A 15,022-nucleotide genomic window follows, 5' to 3' on the forward strand; every position below is an offset into this window, starting at 1 on the left:
CTTAGATGTGTTAACAGCCTGGAAGCTGACCTGAAATATTAGGAACTTTAAGTGATGCAGTGCTTGAACTTAATCCAAGAATCCAATTTTATAAGAAACTAAAAAGCAGAAAGGAAGTTAACATAACTTCAGGTATATAATTATGGAATGAAGAATTGGAATATGCAATCTTGGAAAATCAATCAATTAAAATTTTAAGAAATGTAAACTTGTCTTGCCTTGGTGGAGCAGTGGGCTAATGCCTCCTTAAGTAACACCAGCTGCCTGCAATTAGTGCAGGTTCGAGTCCCACCAGGCTCAAGGTTGACTCAGCCTTCCATCCTTCCGAGGCAGGTAAAATGAGGACCCAGATTGTTGGGGGCAATAAGCTGACTTTGTAATAATGCCGCTTGGGGCCCCCAGAAAGCCCTAATAAGCAGGCATATACATAGGATGAAGGCTATTGCTAAGCACATTGTGCTTTAGATTGTAAGCCGCCCTGAGTCTTCGGAGAACGACGGGATATAAATGGGATTAAAAAAAATTAAGAATGAAATACATTCATTTTAAAAAGATATATTTATTTATTTATTTGATCTGTATAACAACTGTGAGAGGCTAATAACACAAACCCCCTATCTGTGGTACTGCATTCTTCCAAAATGAGTTGGGTATTAGATCTCTATTGTGGGGAAACTGCAAGAAATTTCAAAGTTCTACCCAATGTGATGGTCTTGCCTAGCTTTGTCTTTGTTTTACTTTCAAATCATTGTGCATATTAATGGGATTTTGAAAATAAGTATAGCAGGTAAAGACATAAATATGAACCATATTCTTAAAATAGGGAAATTATCATTTTATGTAACCCTTTGATTCTACTGAACCTGGGACACAGCAAAAGGATTTAATTTTACATAAATGTAAAGAAATTTAACCGTCCTGATATTAAAAAATGGATTGAAGATATGCATGTTTTGCCTATTTTTGAAAGTTTTATATTCTAAAAATGAGAAGATGAAGCAATATGTTCCCACATGGTCTAAATTTAATGATAAACTTACGAATTTAAATTCTAAGTTGATAGTAATTAATCATTACATTGATTTTATATATTTTTTCTTTTTTGCTTATATCTCCTTTTTTAAAATTAATATCAGGTTCCTATCTTTTTGTATTACATCCTCCTCGACTTAAACCAAGGTCTCTTCACTAAACGTTGTAGACTATAATCTACCATCCTGGCTTAATAGTGTTTGGTAAATAGATGTTTTTGACTTCCAAGTTTGGAACTGATAAGTGTGTGTAGTAAGTAACCTGACCAGAACTAGAACTGGGTCTCCCTGTTAGCACTCTAAGTCAGGGGTCTTCAAACTCGGCCCTTTTATGACTCATGGACTTCAATTCCCAGAATTCCTCAGCCAGTGTGCCTGGCTGAGGAATTCTGGGAGTTGAAGTCCATGAGTCATAAAAGGGCCGAGTTTGAAGACCTCTGCTCTAAGTGCTATACTACACTGAATGTCATAACCATTACAGTTGTATATTCTGTTAGTACTTCACTCTTCAAAATAAACTATTTTTTTTAAAAAAATGAAAGATAAAAAGTGAGGAAATCTTTTTGAAAATGTGTTCTGCCAGAACTGGAGATTTCAGTTATAAGCATATGGAAAATTTAAACTTGGGATTCTTGATTCTTGAGTGTAGCATAATCTTCATGGACTTCAGTGGGCCTGATTTACCGGATTGAAACTTCCAAGTCCCAGTGTGATGAAACGGAGAAAAAAAGTTGTCTAGTAAAGCTATGGCTAATTAAAGTATCACACTGATCAGTGGTTTCAATGAAAAGCTTGAAGCCCTGTATTTATTTATGTATTTATGTATTTCTATTGCTGCCCAAGTGACTCTATATGTTTTTACAAAGATAGACGGAAAGAAGAAAATGCAAGTAGTTGGAGTAGCTGGCTATGAAATGGAAAAAATATGTAATTTGTATAGTTTGTGGCATTTATAATAAAAATTAAATGGATATAAAGTATACAAAGACAGTTTTCCCTTCACTCTGCTAAACATCTAATTCCCACAGCACTGTCTTATGCCTAAGAATATTTACTATTATCCTTCTCATCTTTCCTATTACAATCTCCTATTGGTATCTGATGATTTATCATTTTGTTTTGTTTTTTATGATTTATCACTTTGTTGTTTGTAAATAACTGAGAGCTTATGCACTAGAGAAAATTCCTTATGTGTCCAATTACACCTGGCCAATAAAGAATATTCTATTTAGTAATGACCTGCTTTCATGAATGGGCTTGTGTTATTTTAAATTAAATTAAATTTTGCATACATTTAAGGTTTGCAAAAAAAGTAAATTGTTTTACATAGGAATTGTTAGAACACATGGCTACTCTTCTTTCATGTTGTTACAATTGAAAGAGTTATTAATAGTGGAATTAATTATATTAATTATAATAATAAAATATCCATAGAAGATTGGTTATTGTGACTATTCGGTTTGCGATCTACAGTTCAAAATGCTAAGCTTTACAATTTTATTCTCAAAAAGCACATCCAGACTTGATACATTGAATAAACAATAGGCATGATGTGTATAGTACAGCAAAAATTAATCAGCATTGGCCTATATCTTGGAGTACAACAAATCCAAGTCAAAATAAAAAACAAATGGGAATTTATTTATTAAGGATTTTTTTCTAGCCAGACTGAAACTAACATTACATAATCTTCCCAGAAAAGACAGACAGGCAGAGGTGGTCCTGCAGGTATTCTGGCCCTAAGCCATGAAGGGCTTTATAAGTAACAACCAGCACCTTGAAAAGGCTACTGGGAGGCAGCATAGCTTGTGGAGCAGTGGTGTTACATGGGTATTACATGTGGAGTGCCAAAACTTGCCAAAGGAACAGTAGGCAAAAATCTATCTCCATCCATCCAAAGAATAGATCGGGGGGGGGGGGGGCAGACATTAACTGCCTGTAAATTAATAATCTCTAGTCATAACATTAGTTGTTCCTCCATAAGAATCTACCAATTATTCTTTTCTTACACATAAAAGCATGGAAGCATGTATACATTTCCTCTTCTCCTTTCTTCCTTCTAGCAGAAACAATGAGGGAAGAGAAGAGGAAGGAAGTGATGAGGTGAGGGCAAAGGTAACCCATTTAGATGCTGGGGTCAGGCACTCCTAGAGAGCAGCTTCTTTTATTTTTGTCAGGCTGACTTGGTCTGGCAATTCACCAGGCCAGCAAATTTGGTACTCTGAAAAACAGGCAACACCTTAAGACACCTATTGTAGAATAAGTTATGGAACTATCAGATGCTAGAAAAATATTAACCATCCAATAAAAGAGTAACTTCTCAAGTTTATTTTGATTTTCAAAACTGAAGACTTCACGAATGCTGAGGCAGCAATTTCAAATAATTACAGCAGGCAGATTGTAGCCAGAGAAAATTGTTAATATTGGCAAGCGCTAGCATCTATCCACACAATATAGTAATTAGATTATATTTGCAGAGCCCGAGAGAGAGTGGAAAGCGACCCTAGTCATATGAAATGTTCAGCTATAGAAATTAAACCAGGTTACTCTTTTCTACACAAATTCACTATTATAATACATAGAATCCCTATAATAGTATTCAGAATTTACCTCAATTCTCTGTCTCATGTGCAGACATTAGGAGAAAAAAAAGACAAAGATTTAGACATTTTAGAAAATGAAAAACCTTCATAAATATGATTTTGTAATATCCACTACAAGAAGTGTTGATGTTTAAGTTAATTGCTTTGTTGAAATCAAGCAGCCAAACCAAGATGGGCCATCTTTGCACTGTTATAAAGGACCTAATTTTTAATGAGGAAAGAAAGTTCCAGAATTCATAGTAGTATGAAAATACAATTGATTTTTTTTCTGGAAAAGGGTGAAATGTTAACCAATCTTGAAACTATTATGAAACCATATGAAATGACATATTTATAACTGTTAACACAATTGTACTAAGGTCTAATTCATTCAAATAATAAATACTGCATTGTAAATATTGTTATTTACACTTCCCTTTAATAAAACACCTTTCAAAAATTAGCCAATAAGATTATGAATAGCTTACAACCAATTCTTGAAGATAATGATCTATATAAATATAATATGCAAAAGTCACATCAAAACCTAAGAAGAAAATAACTTAAAAATAAACAGATATGGAAGGAGTCTGATTATTTCAATACTTTAGAGTGGTGCCAGTTAAGAGTCCATATGAGGGTAGAAGTAGATTATGCCGAAAAGGTTACGTTTGGGCTTAAAAATCCATGTAAAAGCTGCCAAGCTAAGCTGAGAATAGTTCAGGGTGAAGATTCTGAACTTTCATCCCTGATATTTTACCTTTTCCCAGAAATTCAATGGAAGTAACATCCTAGTCAACCTCTTAAACCAAGCAACCCTATAATATGCCATAATTTCCAACTACAAAATTATAGAAAGGCAAGTATAGGTGAAGTTAGCCCACATCTCCTGCTTAGTCCTGGCTACTGAGATAAAGGGTAGCACCTAAAAAATGCCCATTCCCAGTTTTCCCACTGCTCTGTTATTCTAATACCGCATGACTACCTTTGTGTGATACCCAAATGAATTTGAAAATGCGCCTTTGTCACTCTAAACCTTGTAGTGGCAAATACTTGTGTCTGGTAAGCCCAACCATTATTGGTAAAGTCCTGGAACAGCTTCCAATCTATTGCAGCTTCCAATCTATTGATAAGAGCAAGTTATCACTCTACTTAGAAAGAAATGTATCTTAGTAAAAATAACGAGTTACAGACTACTAATTCTGAGCAGCATTCTTTGAAGAAAATGAAAACTGTACATTCCTGGCTCTTCCAAAAGGATTTGGGGAGAGGTGCAAGGAGATGATCAGCAGGTTAGGTTAGGCACAATTATCCACAATTCAAAGCCTTCCTCCGCACCAAAAAGAAAAAAAGCCATGTGATGTTCCTACTCCAAAATATTTAGTAAAATTCATTAAAAGGGATGATATATTTCACATTAACAATAAAATGCTGAATGCTCTATTGTTTCAGCAATGCAACTGTATTATGTTGCATTTTCAGGAGGGGAACCTTTTATACTGTCAGCTAAGTTGACATGGTGGCAAAGAATAAAATTTGTTCATTCAAGAGAGACTGTGTCTAAGAAAAAGCTTCTGATCAAAATGGGGAAATTTTAAAAAAATCCACATCAGATCAAGAAGGGTTGTGTGTTCCAAAGATCAGGAAACAGACATGTCTAGTGAGACAGATATCTAAGGGAAATAGAATAAAACAGGCAGTTATTTCTTTTAAGTGGTAAAGAAAAAGAAGTATTATAGAACATTCAAAGAAACAGCAAAATACAAAGTAAGGCCTCTTACTTGCACATGTTTTAAAAATGAAAGCATAGCTATATTCCTCAAAAGCCTTTGACTAAGAGGAAATTCTACAACAGAATGCAGCTCTGACATATACACCTAACATTAGTAATTTGTTAAAGGTTTTAACAAGTGTGAGCATGCATAACACAGATACTCCCTCTTCAATGATGTTTGAATATGCTTTAGTTCCATAGGAATAGGACAATTTAACCCCCAGGCCAAATTGATTTAACCTGCAAACCAAGCTGAATCCAGATTATGAAGTGGATATGATATTTAAATTCTCCTACCTTCAGCTTAACACACTAGCACAAAGCTAATGGTAAGAAGCTTCCATGTTGGGCGAAGTCATTTCACTATTAGTGATAACAACCTCTGGATCAAAGTTACTTAGGTTTCATGATGTTGGTGCTATATGCATTACTTATCCATCAGTCAAGCTATACTTTCAGCCAAATAGTGCATTTTGTTAAGGAGCCTTGGTGGAGCAGTGGGCTAATGCCTCCTTAAGTAACACCAGCTGCCTGCAACTAGTGCAGGTTCGCATCCCACCAGGCTCAAGGTTGACTCAGCCTTCCATCCTTCCGAGGTAGGTAAAATGAGGACCCAGATTGTTGGGGGCAATAAGCTGACTTTGTAATAATGCCGCTGGTGTGTGTGTGTGAAAGCCCTAACAAGCAGGCATATACATAGAATGAAGGCTACTGCTAAGCTTGTAAGCCGCCCTGAGTCTTCGGAGAAGGGCGGGATATAAATGGAATTAAAATTAAAAATTAATTAAAAATTGAATACAAATCCATGTATTTGCATAAATATCCAGATACAGTCTCCCCAACTGAGAAGTGATTCAATGATACAGCAAAACCATCCAAACATTACACCAGAATTGGTTACATGTGAGAAAAGCTTGCATTTACTATAGTAGATACTATGTATCTACAGCACATTCCCATTTTGGCAAGTTAGCATTTCCACAGACAGGTCAACAAAAATAAAAAATATGAAAATATTTTTTCACTAAAAATAATGAAGTTCCCACATCTTAATGGATAGCATTCCAAAATGTACCTGCCTACCAGCTGTGCAGAATCTACTTCCTGTTGAACCAAGATGTGAAGAAATGAATGTGATCAGCCCCACCTGCTCCATCTAGTGTGGAGGGTAGAGAAAAAGTAATAAAAAGTTTTGCTTTTTATTGGACACTTTCTTGTTTTCGTTTCTGCAAGTTGCAGTGTGGAGTAACGAACACAGAAAAAGATTGTTTTAATTTGTGACTGAAGGTCCTATCCAAGCCCAAAGTTACAGTGTCTTAAACAAGAACAAAAAAGTTTACTTTGAGGAAGAAGGGAAAAATTTAGAACTGCCTTACCACAGAGATCACAAAGATTATCCTTTACAAATCATGGAAACCTCTGACAGTATTGGCCAGATGCAGAATGAAAATTTCCACAAAGCTAAAGGCACAACTATTGTAAGTCTCACTGATGTTTAGTAGTGGTTAAAAACCTGAGTGACACTGTAACCGAACACACAATTTATTAAAGATGAAACACCTCTCTGGAGGGGACAAGGAGGGACAACAACCAGCTAAATTACAAGTTTCATCATGTAAACAAAAACAAGCACCACATTCCTAAATGGATGGTGGGTGACAATAGTGCCAAGTGAGGAACTCTGAAGCAAAAAAAAGAGAGAAAAAGTTCAACCTGATTGCACCAAAAAGGAGCTTGAGCGCATGCAAGTCTTATTTGTTTAGTGCTTAGTGTGTAGAAGAGACTCGCTTAACCAAGAAGGAACAATCTGGCCCTATATTCTGCCAGATTTCAGGGGCTCTCTGGCATCCCATCATCCTGTGTGTTGTCATCTATCTCCAGCTCCGCTAGCTGCCGTCTCAGCATGTTGACTTTCACTTGGAGTTCCTTGTTATATTTTATGATGTTGATCATTTCTTCATAAGATTCATCCACAAATTTGGAGGACCTGTTCCAGCGAAGAAAAACTCCTGGGGGGGGGGGGTTTAATAAAAAAAACAACAACAGCAACCACTGTTTAAAATGCTATTTCATAAAAATCAGTAGTGGGCAATTTTATTTATGCAATGCCTTCATTTCTATCAAAACACTGAATAAAAGTCTAAAATATGGGGATAGTGTAGGGAAGAGCAAGAACAATCAGGTGCTGCTTCACTTCCTTCAGATTACTTTGATCTCAAATGGCTATTCCTGACAGAAAAGTTGGTGGAGGAAGCTCTCCATTCTGGCAAGAGACAAAAACTGAGTCATACAGCACAATCATCTGTGGCCTGATGGATTATTAGAAGCTGCTTTCCAACAAGCCAGAAAAGTCTGTCAATGAGTTCAGCTTTTTTTTTTCCTGTTAACTCCCAGAAAGCAAAACCAAGCAATGCAGGCTGACTCTCTAGTAACGACTCTAATTTTTTTTAAAAAAAAAACCCAGTAAGAAGATCACATTAGTTGTGAATTTCTACTGGCTTTCTCAGAGTGAGGTAGCTGTGAACATTTTAAAGAGGAATGTTATACAACTATGTACCTCTCTATGGAACAGTTTTCAATCATGAAGGCAGGAACAACCGTTAGTTTAACAGCTCTGCAAATATTAAACCTTACCCTATTCTGTGAAAAAGGTCTTTTTTTGTTAAATTGGATCTCAAGACAGAAAGCTGGCAGCAGTGAGTAGATCATTGCACACATGTACCCCCTCCCCTTCAAATGAAAAAAAGTTTTAAGTCTAGTAGAAATTTGGCACAACCCTGTTTCTTTTATTTTCAAAAAAAGAAAAAAAAAGGAAATAAAATTAACTCCACTGAAAAAAACATACTGACAAATTCTGGCAATGTCATCTGAAGAGGGGATGAGGGCGAAAGGACAGCTGTTTGCAGCCTGTGGGCAATGGCCTGCCTATTCTGGCTCTGCAAACATTCTGAGAAAGGAGCTATTCAATATTACCTATACGGTAACACTAGATAAGGCTTCAATGTAGAAAAGTATCTGGCTGCTTAAATTCATATAATTACTGCTATAACCATGGATTTAAGAAAGATTTTTAAATCTGCAAAGATTTAAAAGATTCATCTCTTATATCTTATCTGTTATTTCTCAAATGGCAGGAGAAACAAAGCAGGCCTTCTAATGCCGATCAGAGCAGATGTTATATATAGGAGAGGAGGAAGCACTTCAGACTTCCTGATCATAGTGGAAAAATAGTAGATACACATACTTCAGCCAGCCAGCACTATTTGATATTCATGTTTCTGGACTCTTTCCATGGAGAACATGTGACAGAAACCAACCTGGAGTATAGGACTGAGACCACACCTGCCTTAGTGGCAGGTAGCTAATGTCACCAATAAGGAATAACAACAAATCTGATGTCCTAAGCCCTCCAAATCTGCTTGGAGATGACGTACCTTCCCACAGCTGCAGACTTTGTGGTGCAACGGAAGGCCAGATGACTAGACTGTTGGCTTCAAAGAGAGGGTTCTTAAATCGATTGAGTTCTTCTGGCCGATTCACCCAGGACCACAAGGACATTGTCTTCTGAGACAACTTAAGCTTAGACCTGGTGAAAAATTAGAAGTAAATACAAATGCTCCAAATCTGAAAAAGCCAGCAGAGATTATCTGTTCTATTCACAACATTTGCAGTTGAACCTGGAGATTTTTTTTTCTTATGTGAAAGACTGAATTTAAAAAAAGCTCTACAACTTCTGTAACACAAATGAAAAAAAAATCATGCCTTTTCAATTTGCAAGTAATAGTATGAGAGAACAAAACAAGATGATACAAAAAAATTCTAGCTAGTAAATTCAGTCCTGGAGAAACTGTAAAATAGGTGCTCCTGTACTAAAACATTAAAAAGAAAAAATGTGCAGGATGTTCTATATATTGTCAAAACAAATAGCCTATACAACTGTACTAGAGAAAACAAAGGAAGTCAATGGATAAAGAAAACATGCATTTAGTAAATATGTCTTCTTGGTACTCCTTGAAAATACAAACTCTGCTTTTGGTTAAGTTTTAGCAGTATGAGATGCAAGATCCCCCTTGCAGCCAGAAACAATAACACACTTTAGGATTTCAAAGTGATCTTTGAAACACAACCATGCAATATTTGCAAGAAATTCAAAGTAAACACAGAGACAGCACTGCTTGATTAGTGGGGAAACATATACATTAAGTAAAGAAGATATACTCTCTGATAAGTTAGATTACCAATTCATCATTGTAGCCCTTAGATCTTTAAATATTCAGTCAATCTTTCTAAACCTTGACATCCACAGTTTTTGTTAATTCAAAGTTGGAAAACATTTTAGTATTTATAGGCTATGACTCCTCCCAGATGCTGCTGTGTATAAGACTGAAATATTGTCCTGACAGCAAAGGGAGAAGGCCAAGGTTTTTGTAATTTTGTTTCTGGGTTTGGGGTTGTGGTTCTGTTTCATTTTTTGCTTACTTTACCTATTATGTCTATCAGCAGACTATATCTCTTGTTTCACACCCAAATTCCACCCATGTGATTCTGAAAACTGTTGTGAACTTCAGGTTACATGGTTAAATGCAACTATGCTCAAAACAGTGTCGGAATAATCATTCCTGCTATTGTCTCCTTTGGGATCACAGCTACAGAATAGTTGACCTGCAAAAGCTCTATCAGAGTCTTTGACAGGTCAAAAAAGACCCTCACCATCTTCCAAAACCCTATTCTTCATCCAGTGGTATGTTCTACATATTGGTGCCATGTCTTCCTATACATGGCACCAAGGAGGGATGGACCTGAGGAGGGATGGACCTGAGGAGAAAGAAGACTTCAAGAAACCTGCACAACCATTTCTGGAATAGATGAACTAATCCCGATTTGATAAAAGGCATGGCTCATGTGCAAATTTGAAACCTTTCAAATTAATAGCCAAGAGTCCCATAATCTTAATATTAATGACATAAATACTGCCTTGAATGAACAGTAATATTGCTTAGCCTCCAAGAAACTCAGAAAAAATGTTCATCGTACCTTTCATTTTCATTGTTACCCAGGAAGGTTCCAAACTGAGAGGCGTAAGAATGTTCAAAGAGCATGATGAGAAAATGATAGTTGAACTCAAAGGAGCAAGGGAACTGGCGAAGGATCTGCCAGACGCAATCCAAGAAAAGGAGGAATACAGGAGCCTCCCATTTCTGCTTGCTATTTGAATAAGCTGATTGGGCACAGCGCTGTTGAAATGGGTGGCCAGCCTGTAATGTAATAGCATAAAAATATATACATTATATATTTAGACAAAATAATCATGTATTGGTTATTAGCTATTTCTACCACAGCAAATTCTCCTTTTATGAAATAATGACTAATATTAATAAAGATTTATTCTGGTTTACATAAAACATACTACAATGTAGATTTATAGTTGGAAGGGGCTAGCTAGATCATAAAGTTCAAACTCTTGCTTAGCATAGAAACCCAAATGACAAACAGTTCTTTTATTTGTGAAGCATCTAGTAAAAAGGAGACTCTTGTAATAGTTGAACTGCTTTATTGTTAGAAAGTGTTCCTTTTTAGTATTCAATGGAAGCTGCCTTTTTCTTACTTAAGTCCATTGGGATGTTAGAGTTAGGTTTATTTAAATTAGCCACACAATTTTAATGGACTCTGAGCTACGTACAAAACTAGGAAGAAAATATAAAAACAGGTAACAGGTGGACAGCCCAGACTAAAATGATCTAATAAACAACAAAGTCAACAAAACAAATCAGGAGCCTTAAACAACAAACCTCAACTCCAGGATCCAATCTTGTTGGTCACCAGGACCAGAGGTTTAGTTTTCCCCTTAAAAATACAACATTGTATCACAGCTCCAGTTCAACTCCAGGCCTGTGACCAGTTTTCAAAGCTTTCTAGAATAATAGGAGAGAATGTGCTAGCCTCATCTCTGCAGGGATATTGTTCTAGAGAAGACATCACAAGATGTCAATGTTTAATAAAGGGATCTGAAGCACATCTTCTCTACTGGAACATGCCAGGTGGCAGATACAGAGATAAGCAATCTCTCTGACATCTAGGCCTTATGCCATAAGAGAGCTATGTTGGCAATACTTTGAGTTGTACTTGGAAGCCAACTGGCAGTCAATGCAACTCACGTAACAGTGGTGACATGTTTTATGCAACCCAGTATAAATCTTTATTAATATTAGTCATTATTTCATAATCATTGCTCACACCATTGCATTTTGAAGCAGCTGTAGCTTCTGGCTGGTCTTCAAGGGCAGCCTCATGTAAAGTGCATTGTAATAATCCAATTGTGAGATGATCAAGGCCCAAGTAACCATCTGAAAAGTCTCCCGGTCAAGGAAAGGGCACAACTGGTGCAGATGATGAAGCTGCAAAAAGGCCCCCCAGGCAGTAGCTTCAAGTCTAGAAGAACCTTTCTGGAAGTTCTAGGGCCCCCTGCACTTTCACATTATTTGCAGCCACTTGTTCCCTCCACTCAGTTGATGACTTAATTAAAAAATCTTTAGTAGATATTTGCAGAAAGATCTTTGCAAATGTTAAGAGCTGGTATCAGGCACATTTTGAATCAGTCAGTTCCAGCAACCCAAACTCTTGGCAAATAGTATTTAAGTAAGTGATAAATGATACACTTAGGAAAAGTAATTAGGGAATTAATAAATAAAGGCAACAAAAAACTCGCAAACAGGGACAGGAAAATTATATCATCATTCTCCTATCATTTCCCAATATTTGGTACAGTACCTGACATTGAGATAAGCAACACTCAAAACTGGTAACCATTCATAGTTCCATGAATTTGTCTAGGTTTTCTTAAAAAAAAATTCTAAACCGGTGTCCACTATCAATCCAATGACATAGGAACTCCATTATTCAATTATGTTGTATTAAAAAAATCCTTTTTATCAAATTAACTCCATTTAGCTTCAATATACAACCCTGACTTCCAGCTTTATGACAGAGAGGGAAAAATCTATTTCATGCATGCCTTTCTATCTATTATATTTTCTCTTACTTCCCCCTGCATCAAGCTCTACCATTAGGCTGAAAGGATTAAACAGCTGAACTAGAACTGGACAACTCTGTGGTCAACCTAAGTGTCTACCTCACAAATGCAAGGGATGATTTGGGGTCAATCACTATTTCCAAGTAACTTACTCCCAGTTTACTGTAGGGGAAAAAATCCACAGGCAGGATTTTTATATTGTCTTGAATTCCTAAAAGGAGAGGCAGGGCATTAACTAACAAATATATTACCCTCAAATATTCTAAATGCTATCATTTCTTTTCCCAAACTCTCTTCTAGTCTCCTGATTGCTTGAGTTGCTCTTTTCATGACTTTTTCCAAGTTCTACAATGTAGTTTTAAGATGAAGTGACCCAAATAAATAAATAAAAAATCTAACATTGGCAGAAAAGTGTTGTTGTAAAATCGACAACTAAGCTTGTTAAGTATTAGTAATGTCTTCTCCAAACAAATGGTCTCAAAGAAACATTGAAGGATAGCTTCCATTATCTCCAGCCAATAAACAAATTGGATGGCACTAGATAAGAAAGGCTGGGCACTACTACTTAATCTAATCTTCCCATTCCCCAAAAAACTAAGCATCTAGGTAGACATGGAAGCAACTTATTGATCAACAGGGTATGCTCTTCATTGGCTTCATTACCAGATGATTAGAAAATACATATGCAGTAGTAAATGGAATCTAGAAGTATGCAAACTTATTCTTCAGAATATATATTGCTCCAGGCAAACAACACAGGATTCTTTTTTTTTCTTTACATCCTTCCTGTGAGTTTCCCAGACATATAATTTTCAAAGGATCAGAGAAAGGAGAAACTTCCTAACAGTGAGGACAATTAACCAGTGGAACAGCTTGCCTTCAGGCTTTGTGGGTACTTCATCACACTAGGTTTTTAAGACTGGACAGCCACTTGTCTGAAATGATATAGGGACTTCTTCTTAAACAGGGAGCTCGGCTAGAAGACCTCCAAGGTTCCTTCCAGCTCTATTTTGATTGATTGAAGGTCACATTTGAAAATAAGATGCTGAATTGATCTGATTCAGGATCCAATCTGGGTCGGTCACCGGAAATAGAGATTTTGTCTTCTAAGTTTTCAGACTCGTGCTGGAGCCCATCCTCAGGGAACTTCTCTCTAATAAGTGTGTGTGCGGTATTTATAGTGCCTGTTGTAAGTGGCTTTTTAGATATTGATTGGGGTGTGTTGATGGCTGGCTTTTAACTTATTAGCTGTCATTTGCTAGTGTTGCCCAGCTCTTGCCTTCTAAGTACTTGATAGACTGGGGTAAATCAGCACTCCTGTTGACTGATGAGGAGCCTGTTTCCCAGGCTTCAATCACTTCCCTGGCTGTTTTTGTGCCTGTTCTTCCAACAATTTTAGTAGCTGCAAAATTGAATGTGTCCCCTTGTTCATTGTAATGTGAGGCTACCAATGAGTTCAGGTCTCCCCATCTGAACGCTTACTTGTATTCTTGAAATCTGATGGTTAGCTTCCTCCCCATCTGTCCTATATGGTCATAGGGGCAATCCATGATCTGATTCAATAGAGTTGTTCTTAGTCTTATATTGTCAGTCCTGCCTATTTATGCTATCATGGCTTACAATTTTAGGACACTTTTCCTCTTCCACTTTGTGAAGCATCTTGCATTAATTGTCAAACTGTTTTCCTGATAATGTCTTACAAAGGATATAAATAGGACAGACACATGAGTATGTCTCGCATGGGTTTCTGTGCAAGCTGTTGCGAGGCTTCAAGCCAATGGCAGCAAATTGGCAGTTCTTTTTGAAAGGAAGCTGTCACATGAACTCATATTTGGGTCACAGTATATTCCTACCAATTACGGCCTCATGGTGGACTATATCTTGAATGAGCGCACAAGAAATGCAGTCATGTGCAAAACTGCCAGCAGTGTAGGAGAGAGCTGAAACATTAAAAATATGCATGGCCACACATTCTTCTTTGTTTTCTTATGAATATGATTTAGTAAGCTCTGGTTTGTTGCTAGAAACTTTCAAATAGCTATTAATTGAAGAATGGATGAGTTCCTTCTCACATTACATTCTTCTCATCTTGATGAGTTAAAAGAAGGGTTATAAGGTCAAGATTACATCCTTACTAGAATAGACGCCATAGTAAAGCATAAAAAATGGGCTTGTAAAGATCACATTTTTCAGTTAAAATTATTCCCTTCACAGTCTTTGGGAATCTGAAGGATTCTTGAATACTCTGGATAGTTTTCAAGGCACAATGGTTAGAATTCTGCTGAGGCCCGGTGAAATGGTAAGATGAGAAAGATCCCTGAATGATTGCTCCCGAGTGTCCTCTCTGCTTACAGAAAGCATCTTGGTTTACTCTGGTGTCTATAGCAATCATGCAAACTAGCAGACAACTGTAGCACAGATGGTTAAATTTAGCAGCAAATTTATGTGAGCACAATCTCTCTACATGTAGTGTTGGTAGAGCTTAGTTTTTTACCATCACTATATCACCAGTAAATGGCCAACATAGTTTTCTCAGGCAGGATAATGGACTGTACAAGGTACATCCAGCAGCAGATTCAGCTGAACAGTTAAAAACTTGTAATAA

At 36.7% G+C, this 15,022-nt stretch overlaps 1 protein-coding gene across 1 annotated transcript in view; it reads right to left on the minus strand.

Moving 5' to 3' along the window:
* Nucleotides 1-6,186: 6,186 nt before the first annotated feature.
* MTMR9 (myotubularin related protein 9) overlaps nt 6,187-15,022 on the minus strand; it is a 33,418-nt gene continuing 24,582 nt past the window's right edge. Inside the window, exons 9-11 of the mRNA XM_083348438.1 lie at nt 10,422-10,642; nt 8,822-8,973; nt 6,187-7,396 (exon numbers count right to left, since the gene is read on the minus strand). Of these exons, the coding sequence (XP_083204564.1) occupies nt 7,218-7,396; nt 8,822-8,973; nt 10,422-10,642 (552 nt within the window). The 3' untranslated portion in view covers nt 6,187-7,217. The remainder of the gene's footprint in view (nt 7,397-8,821; nt 8,974-10,421; nt 10,643-15,022) is intronic.

Source organism: Vipera ursinii, assembly GCF_947247035.1.
Source record: "Vipera ursinii genome assembly, chromosome: 1".
NCBI lineage: Eukaryota > Metazoa > Chordata > Lepidosauria > Squamata > Viperidae > Vipera > Vipera ursinii.